This window comes from Chiloscyllium punctatum, chromosome 17 (assembly GCF_047496795.1).
Source record: "Chiloscyllium punctatum isolate Juve2018m chromosome 17, sChiPun1.3, whole genome shotgun sequence".
Classification (NCBI taxonomy): Eukaryota; Metazoa; Chordata; class Chondrichthyes; order Orectolobiformes; family Hemiscylliidae; genus Chiloscyllium; species Chiloscyllium punctatum.
In genome coordinates, this window is record NC_092755.1 from 102207439 (window position 1) to 102222692 (window position 15254).

Here is a 15254-nt window from a genome sequence, read left to right on the forward strand (position 1 = left end):
AACAAACAAACCAAAGGCATCTCTTACTTGAACAAGACTGTATTTACATGCATTTGGAGCAACAAGTGGGTCCATTAGCAGTTGCCTCCTATCCCAGGGGTTGGAAACTTGTGGTTTTAGAGTGAAGTTTTAACCTCTCATTTGTAGTTCCCAGTCTTCTCCAAGTGGATTGTATTAACACTTTTTTAAAAAAAAATCATATTGGAAATGTTGTTGAAAGTAAAATTCTGGTTCCTATTCCTGGGATAAAAAGCTATTCTAAACACTGGAAGGATTAATAGACATACAAAGAAACTAAAACTTTAAAGATGCAGAAGCCTCAAAATGACGCACGCATTTGTTTTAAGAGAGATGCGACAATTCATCAAATATTTATTTTTCCGGTCGTTTCTAATGCAGTCATTTTTACTTCAGGCATTTTGTTTTTCTAAAAGAATTTTTCAGGTGTAAAAGATTACCAACTCCATCCCTAAACATTACTGATATGTACTTTCCCTCCTAATGCCTCAAAGTACAGGTACTCCCACTATTGTGTTGGAACCTTTTGAGGAAATTCTTATTGTTCAATATATCTGGCCCTTTGACTTCTAGTTTTGATGACAGGTGAGATTAGAGTTTTGCCTGGATTATTGGATAGCTCTGAAATTACTGGCTGTAAGAGTGGATGAGGAGTTCACCCATTGATGAGCCATTTGAAAGGCCAAGGGAATTTTGGAAATGAATTCCATGGTGCTGAATTCTGACAGCAGATTGCCACCTGTGGGATAAGGGAGGGAAGATGTACTAAAGGCAGGGTGGTGAGAGTCACAGTGTAGTCTTAACCTTACTTCTGAAGCAATGAAGTAATATGTTGGACATGCAATCTCATTACTTGCTATTGCTGTTTTCCAAAGCTGAAAATAATGATCAAATCTCAGTCTGTTGCATTGCTAAGGGTCGAGTAACATTTATTTTTTCAGTGGAAGCCATTGCCAGTTTCACTGGCTGTCAGCTGGGTGTTTGATTGACCAGTTAATTTCGGAAGGTAGCAATCTCCTCAGGTACTCGATGAATTGTCGCATCTCTCTTAAAACAAATGTGTGCGTCATTTTGAGGCTTCTGCATCTTTAAAGTTTTAGTTTCTTTGTATGTCTATTAATCCTGCCCCAGCACTCAGCCTCACAGTGTGGGCAGATCATAAGTTTGAGTCTGACTGTTAGTTCCCATCTGTGAGTTCCAGTCCTTCTACAGAGATGTTAGCCCAACAATCTGGGCGGGTTCATCTGAAGGCTACTGCTCCGACTGTGCAGATTGAAGAGGTCAAACTGAGGCCCGGTCTGCCGCCTCAAGTGGAAGGATGAGACCATTGATATACCTCAAAGAAAATGGTTACATTTAAACAGCATTTAGCCCTGACCAAACTTCATTTATCCACCAATACACAGCAGGGGACTTCCCACTGGTGTCATTAGTTGATTTTATCCTTAGACCGACATCCATGAAATGTTGAATAACTGGTCATGATCTTATAGTTGTTTGCCAAGTTGCCCAGATTACACTTGACTACATTTCAAACTTTGGGTTCCTGAGGATATGAAAGGGAGTATTTAAATTCAAGTTCTAGCTGCCTTTAAAATAATAGGCTGGAATTTCCAGGAAAGGTGGGGGGATAGGAATTCATGAGAAACCCACCAGGAGAAAATCCAACAGCAGCAGGGCTCAAGACGTCAACGTTGGAGACATTTTGGGTTTTTAAAAAAAAAATTCATCCCTGGGATATTGGTGTTCACCAGCATTGTACCAGCATTTGTTTCTTAATTGTCCTTGAGAAGGCTTGCCATGCCATTTCAAAGGTAAAAACAATGACTGCAGATGCTGAAAATCAAATACAGGATTAGTGGTGCTGGAAGAGCACAGCAGTTCAGGCAGCATTTCAAAGGGCAGTTCAGAGTAAACCACGTTGGAGCTACATACATAGGCCAAGCCAGGAAGGGATGGCAGATTTCTTTCCCTAAAGAACATTTATGACCCAGATGTGTTTTTGTTTTAGCAGTCTAGTAGTTTAATGATCAGCTTTACTGGGACTAAACTTTAATTTTTAATAATGAATTGAATTTCAATTCGGCAGAAGAATTGAAACTTTTCTCTCCAGACCATTAGTGTCTCACTTACAATTCTGATAAGATTATGACTGTAGAAGGTCTTGGTTGCAATGGTTAGCCTTGCCTCTGAGCTAGAAACTTTGGGTTTGTGTCCCATTCCAGGATTTGATAACCAAGCAAGATGTGCTCATAACTTTGCCCAGCAGCTTCCAACACCTGCCAGCAGCAGGTAGTAACAGCAGGAGAGATTCCTGGCCAGTCACGTGCTGGAAGGAAACTTGAAGCCTTGATCATCACAATCTGTAGCTCCACCCTACAGAGTGCACGTGACAGAGCACATTACTATTAGAGTTCTGAGTCCCTGTGTAATAAATAACTTGCACCAACATTACCACTGCCCTGCTGTTTTGATAGCTTGGCATCATAGTACTCATTGGAAAACTGCTGTCCAGACAGTCTCAGATAAATTGTGAGAATGATTAAAGGAATAAAATGAGGACAGTCTCCCTTGTGGGTAAAGTAATAGTATACATTGTTATAAGGACTGGTTGTCCCTAACTCATTTTTCCTGTTGTCTCCATAGCTTTATGTTGCTGATGATCTAAACTCTTTATTGTTTCTCTCAGATCATGAGAGTCTCTTCTTCACATGGGTTTCTGTACAGGAAGCAGTTTGTTTCCTTGTGTCCGGAGCACACAGTTGCCGGCACTTTCCATTTCTGCCATCATCCAAATCTTGTTTATTTTGGCTGCTCAATGAGGGAGAATATTCTGTACAGCTGTAAAGTGCAGTGTTCCTAGTGTCAGTTTGAAGGCAACAGGATGTGTCTTTTCGTGCTTGAGAGTCACTGGGAAATGGGCTCAAGGATCCTGTTTTGACAGTTTACAGACAGGCTGTGTATCTGTGACTGTGTGTGTATGTTGTAGGTTATGACATTGGTGAGATAAACCAGACAGAAGAGAGCAGGCCTAGAAAAAGAAGAACAAGAAACAGAGTGAAGATATAAACAAGGAAAAAGAACAGGTGTCAAAGTTCACTCAGTACCAAAGTGCACACCTTTCTGTTACAGGCCAGTGTTATATTACTCTTGTTGAATAAACGTAAAGAAAAATTATTAGACTGCATTGTCTTCGGAAAAGGCTGATCCTTGAATTTGTAAAAATTGGAATGTGGGGAGGCACAACAACAGAAAAGCCAATCACACTGCATCTGCCCAATGCCTACATTCAAAAATAAAATTCAAATCTACAAGCTGTTGTGTATTTTGACTTTGTCTGATGGTGTGAAATGTGTGTTAACGAATTAGAACCAGCAACTCGCACAGTGTTCTTCCCCTTCAGAGAGAATGGAAAGCAGCCAGACACTTTACATATCATCTACCCCATGTTCTTCTCCTAACTCACTGCTGCTTAAGAACTGTTTGGTTCCTTTTGGAATACATTGGTGCTATCCGAGTTCACTGGTGTGCCATAAGCACAAATTCACTGAGATCTTTGCGATCAGTCATTAAATCCACATTCCTTACTCATTCACTGTCCATCTTTCAAGCTTGAGCTAGCATCCTTTGCAATTGTGATTCTTGACCGTGAGTGGAAATTCAAGGCTTGGGAAAGAAAACCAATTGAGGCCTGGAGACTTTCATGGCTGAAAGGGGAGAGTCTTTTATGGTCCTTATTGGAATAATTACCTTGCAACTTGCTTTTGAGAGGAGGAAAGGTCCCATTGATCATGTTTGGGAGTAGGACTAGACCATTATCCTATCTAGTCCAATGTTTAAATGTTTCTAATTCCCCTGAATCCTATTTGCTGTCAAGATCTTGACTAATTCCCTTTCTTTAGCAACAATAGTGAATGAATGGATTGTTTGCTTGTTCCTGGATGTGTGTGACACCAATTAAGCCAGCTTTTACTCTAACTACCTTTGAGAAATTATATTCACGGCAGATCCACCTCTAGCAGTGAGAATTGGATCATCAGGCTGGAGAGCTCCTTACTAGGACTAATTCAAAACATGATTCCATCTATAATATGAATCCAATTTCCTTCTGCAGATGCTAATTAGCTTGCTGCACATCTTCATCAGGTTCTTTTTTTTTCAGTTTACTTTCAGTTCCTTACTTGTGCAGATTCTTTTCCTTTTCAGTTAGATTGTCTGCTCTCCACTAGTTGCTTTGATCAAAATCACTACTCAAGTCATGGCGGGTGTTGTACTCATTGTGGTTAAGCATGATTTGTTGTCTGTAGACTATTACAACTTCTTCTGAGCTTATTGACTATTTTTCTATGTCATCTCAGCCCCTCAGCTGAAAAAGAATGTAAGCAGTCAGGTGATACTTCCATATCGTATTGGTGTGTATATTTAAGTTCCTCCAATCCAATTCCAAGCCTGACCAGACACCTACTGTTCTGTGCTTGTGACAAGTTATTAGTGAATTAGGACAGTAAGAGAACATAGGAACTGGAGGGTCTCCAGCTTCAAAGACCCCACTTAATGGGCACACAGTGGTTAGCATTGCTGCCTCACAGTGCCAGGGACCTGGGTTTGATTCCACCCTCGAGTAATTGTCTGTGTGGAGTTTGCACATTCTCTCTGTGTGTGTCTCTCTGTGTGTCTCCTCTGGATGCTCTGGTTGCCTCCCCTCGTCCCAAGATGTGCAGGTTAGGTGGATTGGCTATGCTAAATTGCCCGTAGTGTCCAGTAATGTGTAGGTTATGTGGATTAGCCATGGGAAATCCAGGATTACAGGGAATAAGATTAGAGATGGATGGGTCTGGGTGGTTGCTGTTCAGAGGGTTGGTGCAAAATAGATGGGCCATAGGGCCTGCTTCTGCAGTGGAAGGATCTGGAGGGATTCAACAAACAGTGAGCCTGTTCTCTGGACACTTAATGTTTGTCACATATTGTGGTCTTTATGACCCCCATTTGAACCTGACAGCAAGACCCAGAAGTCACAGTAATGTGTTGGGATGGAGAGTGGCATCTCTCCTCTTGTTTCTGTACAGGAACATGATTGAGATCAGCAACAACAACATCCAGACCAATGAGCATGAGCCCCAGTGTAAACTGCAATTGTAGACTGGTTTCCCACTCGCACCTCAGTCTATTCAAATAAAAATCTTCAAAAAAACAGGGAAAACTTGGAATTCTCTGTCACAAATCTTTCTTTAAGTGGAACCTTAAAACTCAGGGCAGATTGAATCAGATAATTGCTTGAAAAAGAAACTTTAAGAGCATGGATATAGAATCACACCAGATAACCTGTTCGCAGAGTAGTCATAAGGCAGTCTTGATGAGCTGAATGGCCTGATTTTGTGTTCTAGTTTTCTCTGACATAATACAGAGCCAACGAGAACATGTTGGTCACTAAGACTGTGGTTGTTGTGTTTAAACAGTGCTTTATTGCTATTACTGAAGAAAAGACTGTCAACCTTATGCTGTTTCTGTTGAGGAAATAGTTTTAAAATGGTGTAGAAAATTTGTAATGTTCATCTGCAATTTTCAGGAAGTATCATTTGCATTTAGAGTAAGATGGGAAGTGAGTTGTTTTGTTCAGTAGTGTGTTCGGATTAGTTTTGGTTAAAAGATTGGTATCCCCACTACCCGCCCTCAACTCCCCCATTCCAATGCACACAGATTTAACGTGATGAGGAAATGTTCCAACTGAGTTCTTTTATTTGAGTTCCTGTTAAACTTGGGGAAATGTTTTCAGAAAGTACATCTGGGAGGTGAGGACTGATTTACTGGTAACATGGTCAGTGTGCAATTTGTATGACCTGTGAGATCATCTTGCTAATAGAGGAGAGCAACATTTTCTATAAACAGGCTGGAGCAAGAGGATTGTTGGTTGTTATGTTATATTGTAATTAGAGCTCGAAAGGAGACCATTCAACCCATTGGGTCCATGTTGCTGTGTGCAACGCAATGGAGTCAGTCCCATTCCCCTGCTTTATTTCCATTAGAATTACACTTAGGTCTATTGTCACATGTACTCAAGTTACAATAGAACAGGAGTGGAAAGTGTACAATTTCACCAACATACAGCACCGTCTTCGGTACAAAGTAACCTAGGTATGACTCTTAGGTACAAAAAGTAGAGAAAATAAAAAAAGTTACACCCCATTACATATATACATAATATAATTTAGAAAATTATGATATTAAGGCAAAAAGATTGACATTACAGTCTTTCTATAGGGGCTTCCACGCAGTCTGACCAGGCTCCACCAGTTCCCAACCAGGAGCCATCTTCGCTCTGGGCCTACCAGCCATCCCAACTGTGCCCCAGGCCCATCCAGTTTCCCTTAGATCTGCCTTTAATGGTTTCCTCTGCTCCTATGACCTGACTAGGCAGTGGGTTTGAGGTAAAAACAATGACTGCAGATGCTGGAAAGCAAATACTGGATTAGTGGTGCTCGAAGAGCACAGCAGTTCAGGCAGCATCCAACGAGCAGCGAAATCGACGTTTCGGGCAAAAGCCCTTCATCAGGAATAAAGGCAGTGAGCCTGAAGCATGGAGAGATAAGCTAGCTTAAGACATTTGTTTCACGACATAGTTGAAGAGCTTCAGAGCAGAGGAAATGACCTGGAGTTGCAGTGGGAGAGGGACTCCCTGAGATTCTTGTAGAGAGAGGAGGAAAACTTCTTCAAGGCAGGCATCCTTGCAAGAGGATTCGCAGTCGGGTTAAAATCAATGAGGTAAAAACAATGACTGCAGATGCTGGAAAGCACAGCAGTTCAGGCAGCATCCAACGAGCAGCGAAATCGAAGTTTCTGGCAAAAGCCCTTCATCAGGAATAAAGGCAGTGAGCCTGAAGCATGGAGAGATAAGCTAGCCCAGCAGTTGCTATGCAAAAAATTTCTTCCTTTGGTTCCTCTTGAATCTCTTGCCTGGGCCCCGCCACCTTCAATCTCGGTGTCCCCTTCGTCCCTGGATTGTGACTGGATTTGAGAAACGTTGCTGTATTTGGTGTTTCATGTAAAGTTGTTGATATTGTCATTGTTTAGATTAGAGTGGTGCTGGTAAAGCGCAACAGTTCAGGCAGCATCTGAGGAGCAGTAAAATCGATGTTTCAGGCAAAAGCCCTTCATCATTCCTGAAACGTCAATTTTACTGCTCCTCGGATGCTGCCTGAACTGCTGTGCTTTTCCAGCACCATTCTAATCTAGACTCTGGTTTCCAGCATCTGCAGTCATTGTTTTTACCTAGCCGATATTATCATTGTTGTAGATAGTCCCAAACACACACAGACCAAAGATTGCACTGCATTATTCGTCATTCCACTTTAAAAGTGTGGTGTTCACCAGGAAGGTTCACCCCGTGATGTCAACAAGCAGTACAGACTCTTGGAGGGGCACAGAATCTTTAGAAAACTTCAAGGCCCATTAAGTTCTTGTCAAGCATCTATCTATCTTATTCCCATTTTCCACCATGTGGCCCGCCACCATGTTTGCTCAAAAAAAGTGGAGGTTTCAAGATTCACATCTTAAAAGTCTTCTTTTTTCTTAAAACAAAGGTTCTTTTATCTCAATATCTGGAGATAGATGTTGTTTAATATAAGGGTTCTGTAGCTGGCTCACTTTGATTTACTCAATATTTTTCATTACTGCTGCCAAATGTCTGATGTCAGCTGTCACAGTGAAGACTTGAATAGAGCCTTTGTTATGATCAAAGGTTTCTGGATGAGATATTTTCCGTCAGTGTATCCTGATGAATATTCCTGCAGATGTCCATTGAGATGCAAAGAAATCTATCACTGCACAAACTGCAGGTCTGGGTCTCATTTTAATGCTTTGGTGGTATTTTTAACAATGCTTCCAGCTTTGCCTGAGATATTGCAGAGGTTAAATAAAGGATCTGCTGAACATCAATTTTATTTTCTGACACCATTTTTGTTTGTGATTTTTCTTTGTGTGTTAAATGCAGGTTTACAAATAGTTTTCAAAATTTTTGCTCCATCAAATGATTTGTGTTTGGTGCAATGATACTTGGACTTAAAGGGTTAAGTTATGAGCAGAGATTATACAATTATGCTTGTTTTCTATGGAATGTAGAAAGTATGGGTGACCTAATGGAAGTGTTGAAGTCTGGGAGTCTTAAAGATATTAATTGGAGAAGAAAGGATAGATAAAAGTAAACTCTTTCCACTAATTGGAATTTTTTGAACGAGTGGGCACAGTGTAAAAAAAATTAGGGACAGACTATTCAAGAGAGATGTTAGGAAGCACTTCTACAAAGAAAGGTTTGGAATTCTACAAATGACAATTGATGTATTAAGGGGTCTGGGTCAAAGGCAGATAGATAAAGTCAGGCCATAGATCTGCCATGATCTCATTGAATCATGACTGGCTTGATTGGGGCTGAATGGCCTACTCCTGCTTCTGTGTAGGGCAATGACACTCTTCAAAGGTGTTCCACACAGCACTTCTAAACTACCTGGCCACATCAAGACTTGGTCCCCCACCCTCCTCCAGCGACAAACGACTCCATTCAATTGGACTTGGTAATCATTGCCTGTAATGGTGTGTGTGTGGTGACTTGCTGCTGCTGACTGGTGTGGCTTGTATCTATGTCATGACAATGATGGGTAAGAATGCAGTGAGGTATGAGCTTTCATTGTTTAATCTGAATAAGTCTCTTCTCTTTTTCACTTTCCAGGAACCATGCGTCCAGTACGAAGAAACTTTTACGATCCCTCCTCTGCTCCAGGAAAAGGGATAGTGTGGGAATGGGAAAATGACAGCTGCTCCTGGACTCCGTATGACATGGACATTTGTATAACCATTCAGAATGCGTATGAGAAACAGCATCCTTGGTTAGACCTGACTTCTCTAGGATTCTGTTACATTATTGACTTCAACAGTATGTGTCAGATGAACAGACAGACCCAGAGGAAGCGCCGACTGCGCCGGCGTATGGACCTGGCCTATCCTCTGACGATGGGTTCGATCCCTAAATCCCAATCCTGGCCCGTCGGTGCCCAGTCAGGTCAGCCTTGCAGCTGCCAGCAGTGCGTCCTGGTGAACAGCACCAGGGCAGCCTCCAATGCCATCCTGGCATCCCAGCGGCGGAAAGTTTATTCTGCCAACAACGGGACTCTTACTGTGCGCCAGAGCAGCTCCTACAGCGGCGCCGCCTTGTGGTCGACGGCCAGCACAACCGGGAGCACACCTCCAAAGTCGGAGCAGACCCGTTCTCCCACGACAACTCAACTGTCCCCAATCTCCCAAAGCCAAAGCACCACCACAGCGACACCAATACCAGGCCAGAACAACCTGAATAGACCGGGCACCCAGAGGTCAGCAGTGGTCAGCACAAGGGCTTCGATTCCTCCAGGGTGAGTCCAAATATAAGACCAATCCGTGATACTCTCAGTCAGCCATTTTGAAGCAGCCCTACTTATCCATCAGCAAGATTTGTTCTCAATGGAGCTATTGATTTAGATTGAAATGAAAATAGAAAATCCTGTCACTCTGCCTTTGTAGATGATAGGTGATGTAGTGAGCTCACAATACATCAGAGACATTTGGATTGTTTCCCCTTGTGGGAGAGTGTGGAACCAGAGACCATAATTTCAAAATAAGGGGTTGCACATTTAAAACAGATGAGGAGGAATCTCTTCTGTGAGGGCAGTGACTCTGTGGAATTCTTCACCACAGAGGTTGGATCATTCAGTATATTCAAGTCTGACATAGACAGATTTTCAGTCAGTAAAGGAATTGAGGGTTAGAGGAAAAACCAGGAAAGTAAAGTTGAGGATTATCACATCAGCCAAGATCTCATTGAATGTTGGAAGAGAATCGATGGGCTGACTGGCCTACGTGTGCTCCTACAACTTATTTGGCACCATTCAGTGAATACCTGCATTGATAACAGTGAATTACAGGTTCAGAGCAATGTTATTGAGAGCCCCCAGTTAAACAGAAATCCTTTTCACCTTCTGCTGGTTCTTCTATCTGTAACTTGAACAATCCCTGACTCATGTTCAAAATTGCTCCAGAAGTTGTGACATTAATATTTTCCTGAACATAGCTGCAACTTCAATTATTTTCAGTGAGTTGTCCTGATCTTAAAAGCTGTGGAATAGAGTGGTAAATGATCAGAGTGACTCAGTGTGCTAATCCCCAAAGTCTAGGGTTTGCAGCTGAGTGATCGTTGTGTGAGTTGTGCTATCTGCTGTTTTATTTTTGGAGTTCTTCCGGCTTTCTGGCCAATGTCAATAGCACCTTAAGCCTGTGGGTTCCAGTTTTGGTGTTTCGGTGAGACCTGCTGTGAGATTGGTTTGTCAGATTTACTGATTGCTTTGTTTACTTGTGCACCAGCTCTAGAGAGGGCACAGCAACACTTCCATGAGAGATGTTGGACTAGCAACTGAACAAGACCAATCCTGAATCTTGTAGGTCCTTCACATTACGAATCTGAACAAAAAGAAACCACATCAGGAAAGAATGAAAGATTCTTTGTATACCTCATACTTGGACCCTGAACCATCAGAACTTGGCAGAGCTCAGGGATCTGTGCCTTTACAGAGATAACGTGAGGGACATCAGGACGGACCAGGGTCTGTGTTTTTTCAGTCAGTGCAGGTGGAAGAGGAGAATTCACTTTGTAAAAACAAGAAGATTCCGTTGCTGATGTGAGCCTCGCTTAGGCAATTCCTTTAACGTTAGCTGAGGTTTTGGGTGCAGTATCATTGTGTCATGAGAAGCATTATGGCAAGGCACTACAATACAACTGGAATCAAAGGGTTGGTGGCTGGGCTGGGGGAAGAAGGGGCAATTACCGGGTATATTCTCTGTTTAGAAACAGCATGTCTCTTCTAACCTTGGCCGTGCTTATGTCATGTGGATTTCTTCTGTGACCGTTGGCTTGTTTTTCACTGAAGACCCAGAAGTTATTTTCCTTTTCACTTAGCTCCATCTCCCCTCTGCCCTTCCCTTCTGTGACTACCTGTATATGTGTTTTATTGCATTAAGGGGCTACATAAATGCATTTATGAACCCTCCTCCCCCCCCCCCCCCCCCCCCCCCCCCCCCCCCCCCAACCCATCACTTAATGTAAGTTGATGGAGAGGAAGGATTGCTGTCACCTGATTGTGACTTATTTGGATCCTTGGCACATTAAACACAGTGTGTCATATGACATGGATACACTGTGTGATCAGTGATATTTTTGGAGATGAAAAGTGTCAATAAGATCAGACAATTAAAGAGGAGGGAAAGATAGCAATGAAGGATCTCTCTGTGATAAAAGGAACATGAAAGAAGTTCAAGAAACACAAGAAGTCGGACGAGCTGGAGATGGAAAACTGGATTATTTCTTACTGCGACTGGCATGCCACTGGCAAAGCCAGGATTTATTTCCCAATTTAATTGCCCTTGAGAGGGTTAAGGTGATCACATTCTTGAAGTACTGCAGTCCATGTGGTTAGGAGCACCCAAAGTGCTGTTTGGGAGGGAAATCTAAGGTTTTTGACTTAGCGACAGGGGAACAATGATAATATAGTTCAATTCAGGATGATCAGTGAGTTGGAGGAGATGATGGTATTGCCATCAGCCTACTTGGCTTGCCCTTCTAGGATGATAGATGCTGCAGATTTAGAAAATGCTGTTGGAACATTTTCAGGAAGTTGCGACAGTGCATCTAGTTAATGGTACACAGTGTTGGTGGTGGCAACACATGTTCAAGGTGTCAGTTGGTTGCCAGTCAAGCTGTGTCAAACACCTTGGGTATTGGTGGAACTTCATTTGTGGAGATGAATGGAGGGCATACTGTTAACTTGGTGATAGTGGGTAGACTTTGGGGGAAAGTGGAAAATATGGGGAGGTGGAAAATCTGTGGATCCAGTTTGAAATTTAAGCAGAAATGCTTGCATGGGATGACAGGCCAACCAGATCCCAAAAGAGAAACGTCATCATAGAACATAGAACATAGAACATAGAACAATACAGCACAGAACAGGCCCTTCGGCCCATGATGTTGTGCCGAACTTCTAACCTAGATTAAGCACCCATCCATGTACCCATCCAAATGCCGCTTAAAGGTCGCCAATGATTCTGACATCATCTATTGGCTCTAACATTGGGTCACAAAGGCATGAGTTCCTATTCCACTTGCACCTCTTCAACAAAGTACACGCTCATAATAATTTACCTCCCTCTCACTTTGGTGGAGATAATTTCTTGCTTAATGCTTGCAAAGCGAAGCATAATGTAACTAGGAATCAAAGATTCACAGCAATGGAAAAGACTGGAACTGCACAGGGGGATGCTCAGTACCTGAAAGAGAAATAGCAGCTTTGTTTCACTTGATGAAACTCCAAAAACATTTCATCCAAATCTGAATTGACCTTTCCACTTTGCAATGCAAATTGATTAGTTGCCCTGTATACTACAGTAGTTGCTTTGATAGAGTGACCAATGAGTGAAGAAGTGAAAAACCAATCACTTATAAAGCTAGAAATTATTGTCAGTAACATTGACAGTTCTAGATGAGCTAATTTCCCTCACTTGCAATAAAGGTGGGTTCCATGTAATTTCATTTTCAAAGTTTTAGTTTACAGTTGTAGAAATCCTAATATATGGTAGTGGCTTCTTGGGGAATTAAAACTGAAGCTTTGTGAGCCTAAATCGTGAGAGCCTTTCTCAAAAGAAACATTCATATCCGGGTGATCTTCGTGTAATTTGTTGCAGTTGTCTTAATTTTGAATAAGAAAATTCTTCAATATTATAAATGATATTAGGTTTCTCACAAATCTTGGAAGTGAGTGTCATCAAAATTGCTTACTCGCCAAGAATGTGTGTAAGTCGACAGGAAACCAATTTGTTAAAAACAATAGTACTTCTATTTCTACAGAGCATGTATGGACTCTTTTGATACCACTGGTAGAGAAAAAAACTATGATAAATATTTAATTAATTACATCTTGCTTGTCATTATTACAATAAAACAAACTGCTATTGGATGAAACAACCTTACACGAGCCCAAGTGTAATTCCTAAATTGTTTTGTGGATGACCCATCATTTAATTATCGATTTAACTACAACCTTGAGTTGTGACTGCTTATTTAGTAAAGGGCACAGCCAGCAGTACTTTGAAGTTGTGGTTATAAGTGTTTTATATAGCCAGTCTAGGCAGTGTCTGCCTGTTTATATTTTCAGACAAAAATAAATAATTTCAGTTTTTCTGCCGTGTCCCCAGTAGCACCAGTGCTAGTCTTAACTTCCTCAAGAATTTGTAATTTCTCTCTCTGCAATTCACAAGTCACTGAGAACCAGCCCATGCTCAGTGCTTAATTATCCACCTAATACATGTGTCTGCATTTGTTCTAATAGAGATATGCTCAACATCTTGGGCTAGATTTGGACTTTGTCGTGTGCTGTGGATCGGATTATGGAGCTGGATGGGAAACCAGAAGCAAGTGCAGCCTTGTGTTATGGTCCTAATGGGGATGGTTAGAGTTTAAGGAAATCCCAGCACCCAGCAATTAACCTGCAGTATTACACCCAACGGTTTCCCATTTTGTAGCACAATATTGTGTATATACATTGTGTACAGAAATTAAACAAAGCAAACATCATTAAGTTAACATGTGTAGCTTATAAGGATTTCCACCAGAATCTCAGTTTTACTCTTTCTGCTTCACCCGTCCCCTCATCTTATGAAATGTTAATTGCTTGATTTTTCTTTCCCTAGGATCAACTCATAAGGTAAGCTACAGCCTTCCAGAGGTTACTTTAATTCTCCAGCTATCCTTGGAGATAGGATTCAATGCGGGACCTCCATTTGCTTTTTAGTGCGACCCTCCAGGTTTTCATAGCAGGTCTAAGGGCTGTGGGTGCCTTGGCCCTACTTGAGGTTATCAACAGGTCCAATTGCCTTCCGACAACGTTCCAAGCTAACCCTGCCAACTGCTTTCTGCTATAAAGCTCTGCAAAGACCACTGTAGATTTCTTCCATAAGTTACAAGTTGCAGCATATTTTCTAGCTGCTTTTCCCTTGTGAAATGCGACCTTGTTCTAGGCACACTCCATTTCCTGAACATTCAAGTTAGTGGTTGCTCAGCTTGAAAAGCAGGCCGAATTGACTATTGCCTCCAAAACAACTACAGAAGTTAAAATGTGAAAGGGAGAGAATCCTCTACTGGAACACTGGGAAGGCAATTGAATTGCATTTACCCATGATCTGATTGACTGATCAGTTTCTCAATCCCGTGCTCTATGGGAGGGACTCGTTCTCTCTCTTTCACATCTTAATTCACATCCATCTTACACCTCTTTTGTCACCATTAATAGCCTCTTTGCCTTTTGTACTGGGCTTCTACACCATCTGCCCCTTGCTCCTCCTCTGCTTCTTGTCTAAAGTTTATAAAAATTATTTTCCAACACCTTTCCGTTCTGAAGAAGCATTGTACTGGATTCAAAATGTTAACTCTGTTTCTATGTCCACAGATGCTGCCAGACCTGCTGAGTTTCTCCAGCCATTTCTCTGCATTTGTTTCAGATGGCCAGCATTCACAGTATTCTGGTTTAATTTGACTGTCACTCCTGTTGCCTCCCTGAATTCAGTAAGATGCAGTCTTTCAGAAAGCAAACTATCAGTTCTGTTTCTCATCAAGTGAACTGCCACCTTCTTTTTTCAGCAAACTCACTTAGATGTTTGTTTAAAAAAAAATCAAACCAGGGTTCACCCTTGATCACAATCTCTACAGCATAATGTCAGGCATGACTTGTTCGCAGTTAGGTGCGCTGAATTTAAATGCTCATGTTTTCCTTAATCCTGGGACACCATATAAACAATTTCTAACTGTAATCAAATTTTATTGTTTCCCAAAATTGCTAATTTTAACCTCTTAAATTAATCTGGCCTCAATTTTGAAAATGTAGTTAAGTAATTACCTCCAAGCTTGTTTAAATTGCGTTTGCTTTGAGGCTGCTTATCGGTTTTGTCAGCATATGCCCCTATTTTCTGCAGTTAAAACTTTTAATTGCCAAAGCTATGAATTACATTCTAAAACATATTAATTAGGAATGTGATCGTTAATTCAGCCAAGTGTTGCAAATATGTTTTAACATATTATTCCTGAGTGTCCCAACCACTTAGGATGTGTGAGCAAGTTGCCGATCGACAGGAATTGATTTCAACTCCATTACATAAGGGTCATCGCAAATATG

General features: G+C 41.6%; 1 protein-coding gene across 2 annotated transcripts in view; it reads left to right on the top strand.

Annotated features, from left to right (window-relative positions):
- Positions 1–15254, top strand: part of LOC140488189 (E3 ubiquitin-protein ligase DTX1-like) — a 254164-nt gene that overhangs the window by 110932 nt on the left and 127978 nt on the right. For both annotated transcript variants that reach the window (XM_072588076.1, XM_072588075.1), the window contains exon 2: positions 8738–9416. In XM_072588076.1, coding sequence (XP_072444177.1) covers positions 8738–9416 — 679 coding nt within the window. The remainder of the gene's footprint in view (positions 1–8737; positions 9417–15254) is intronic.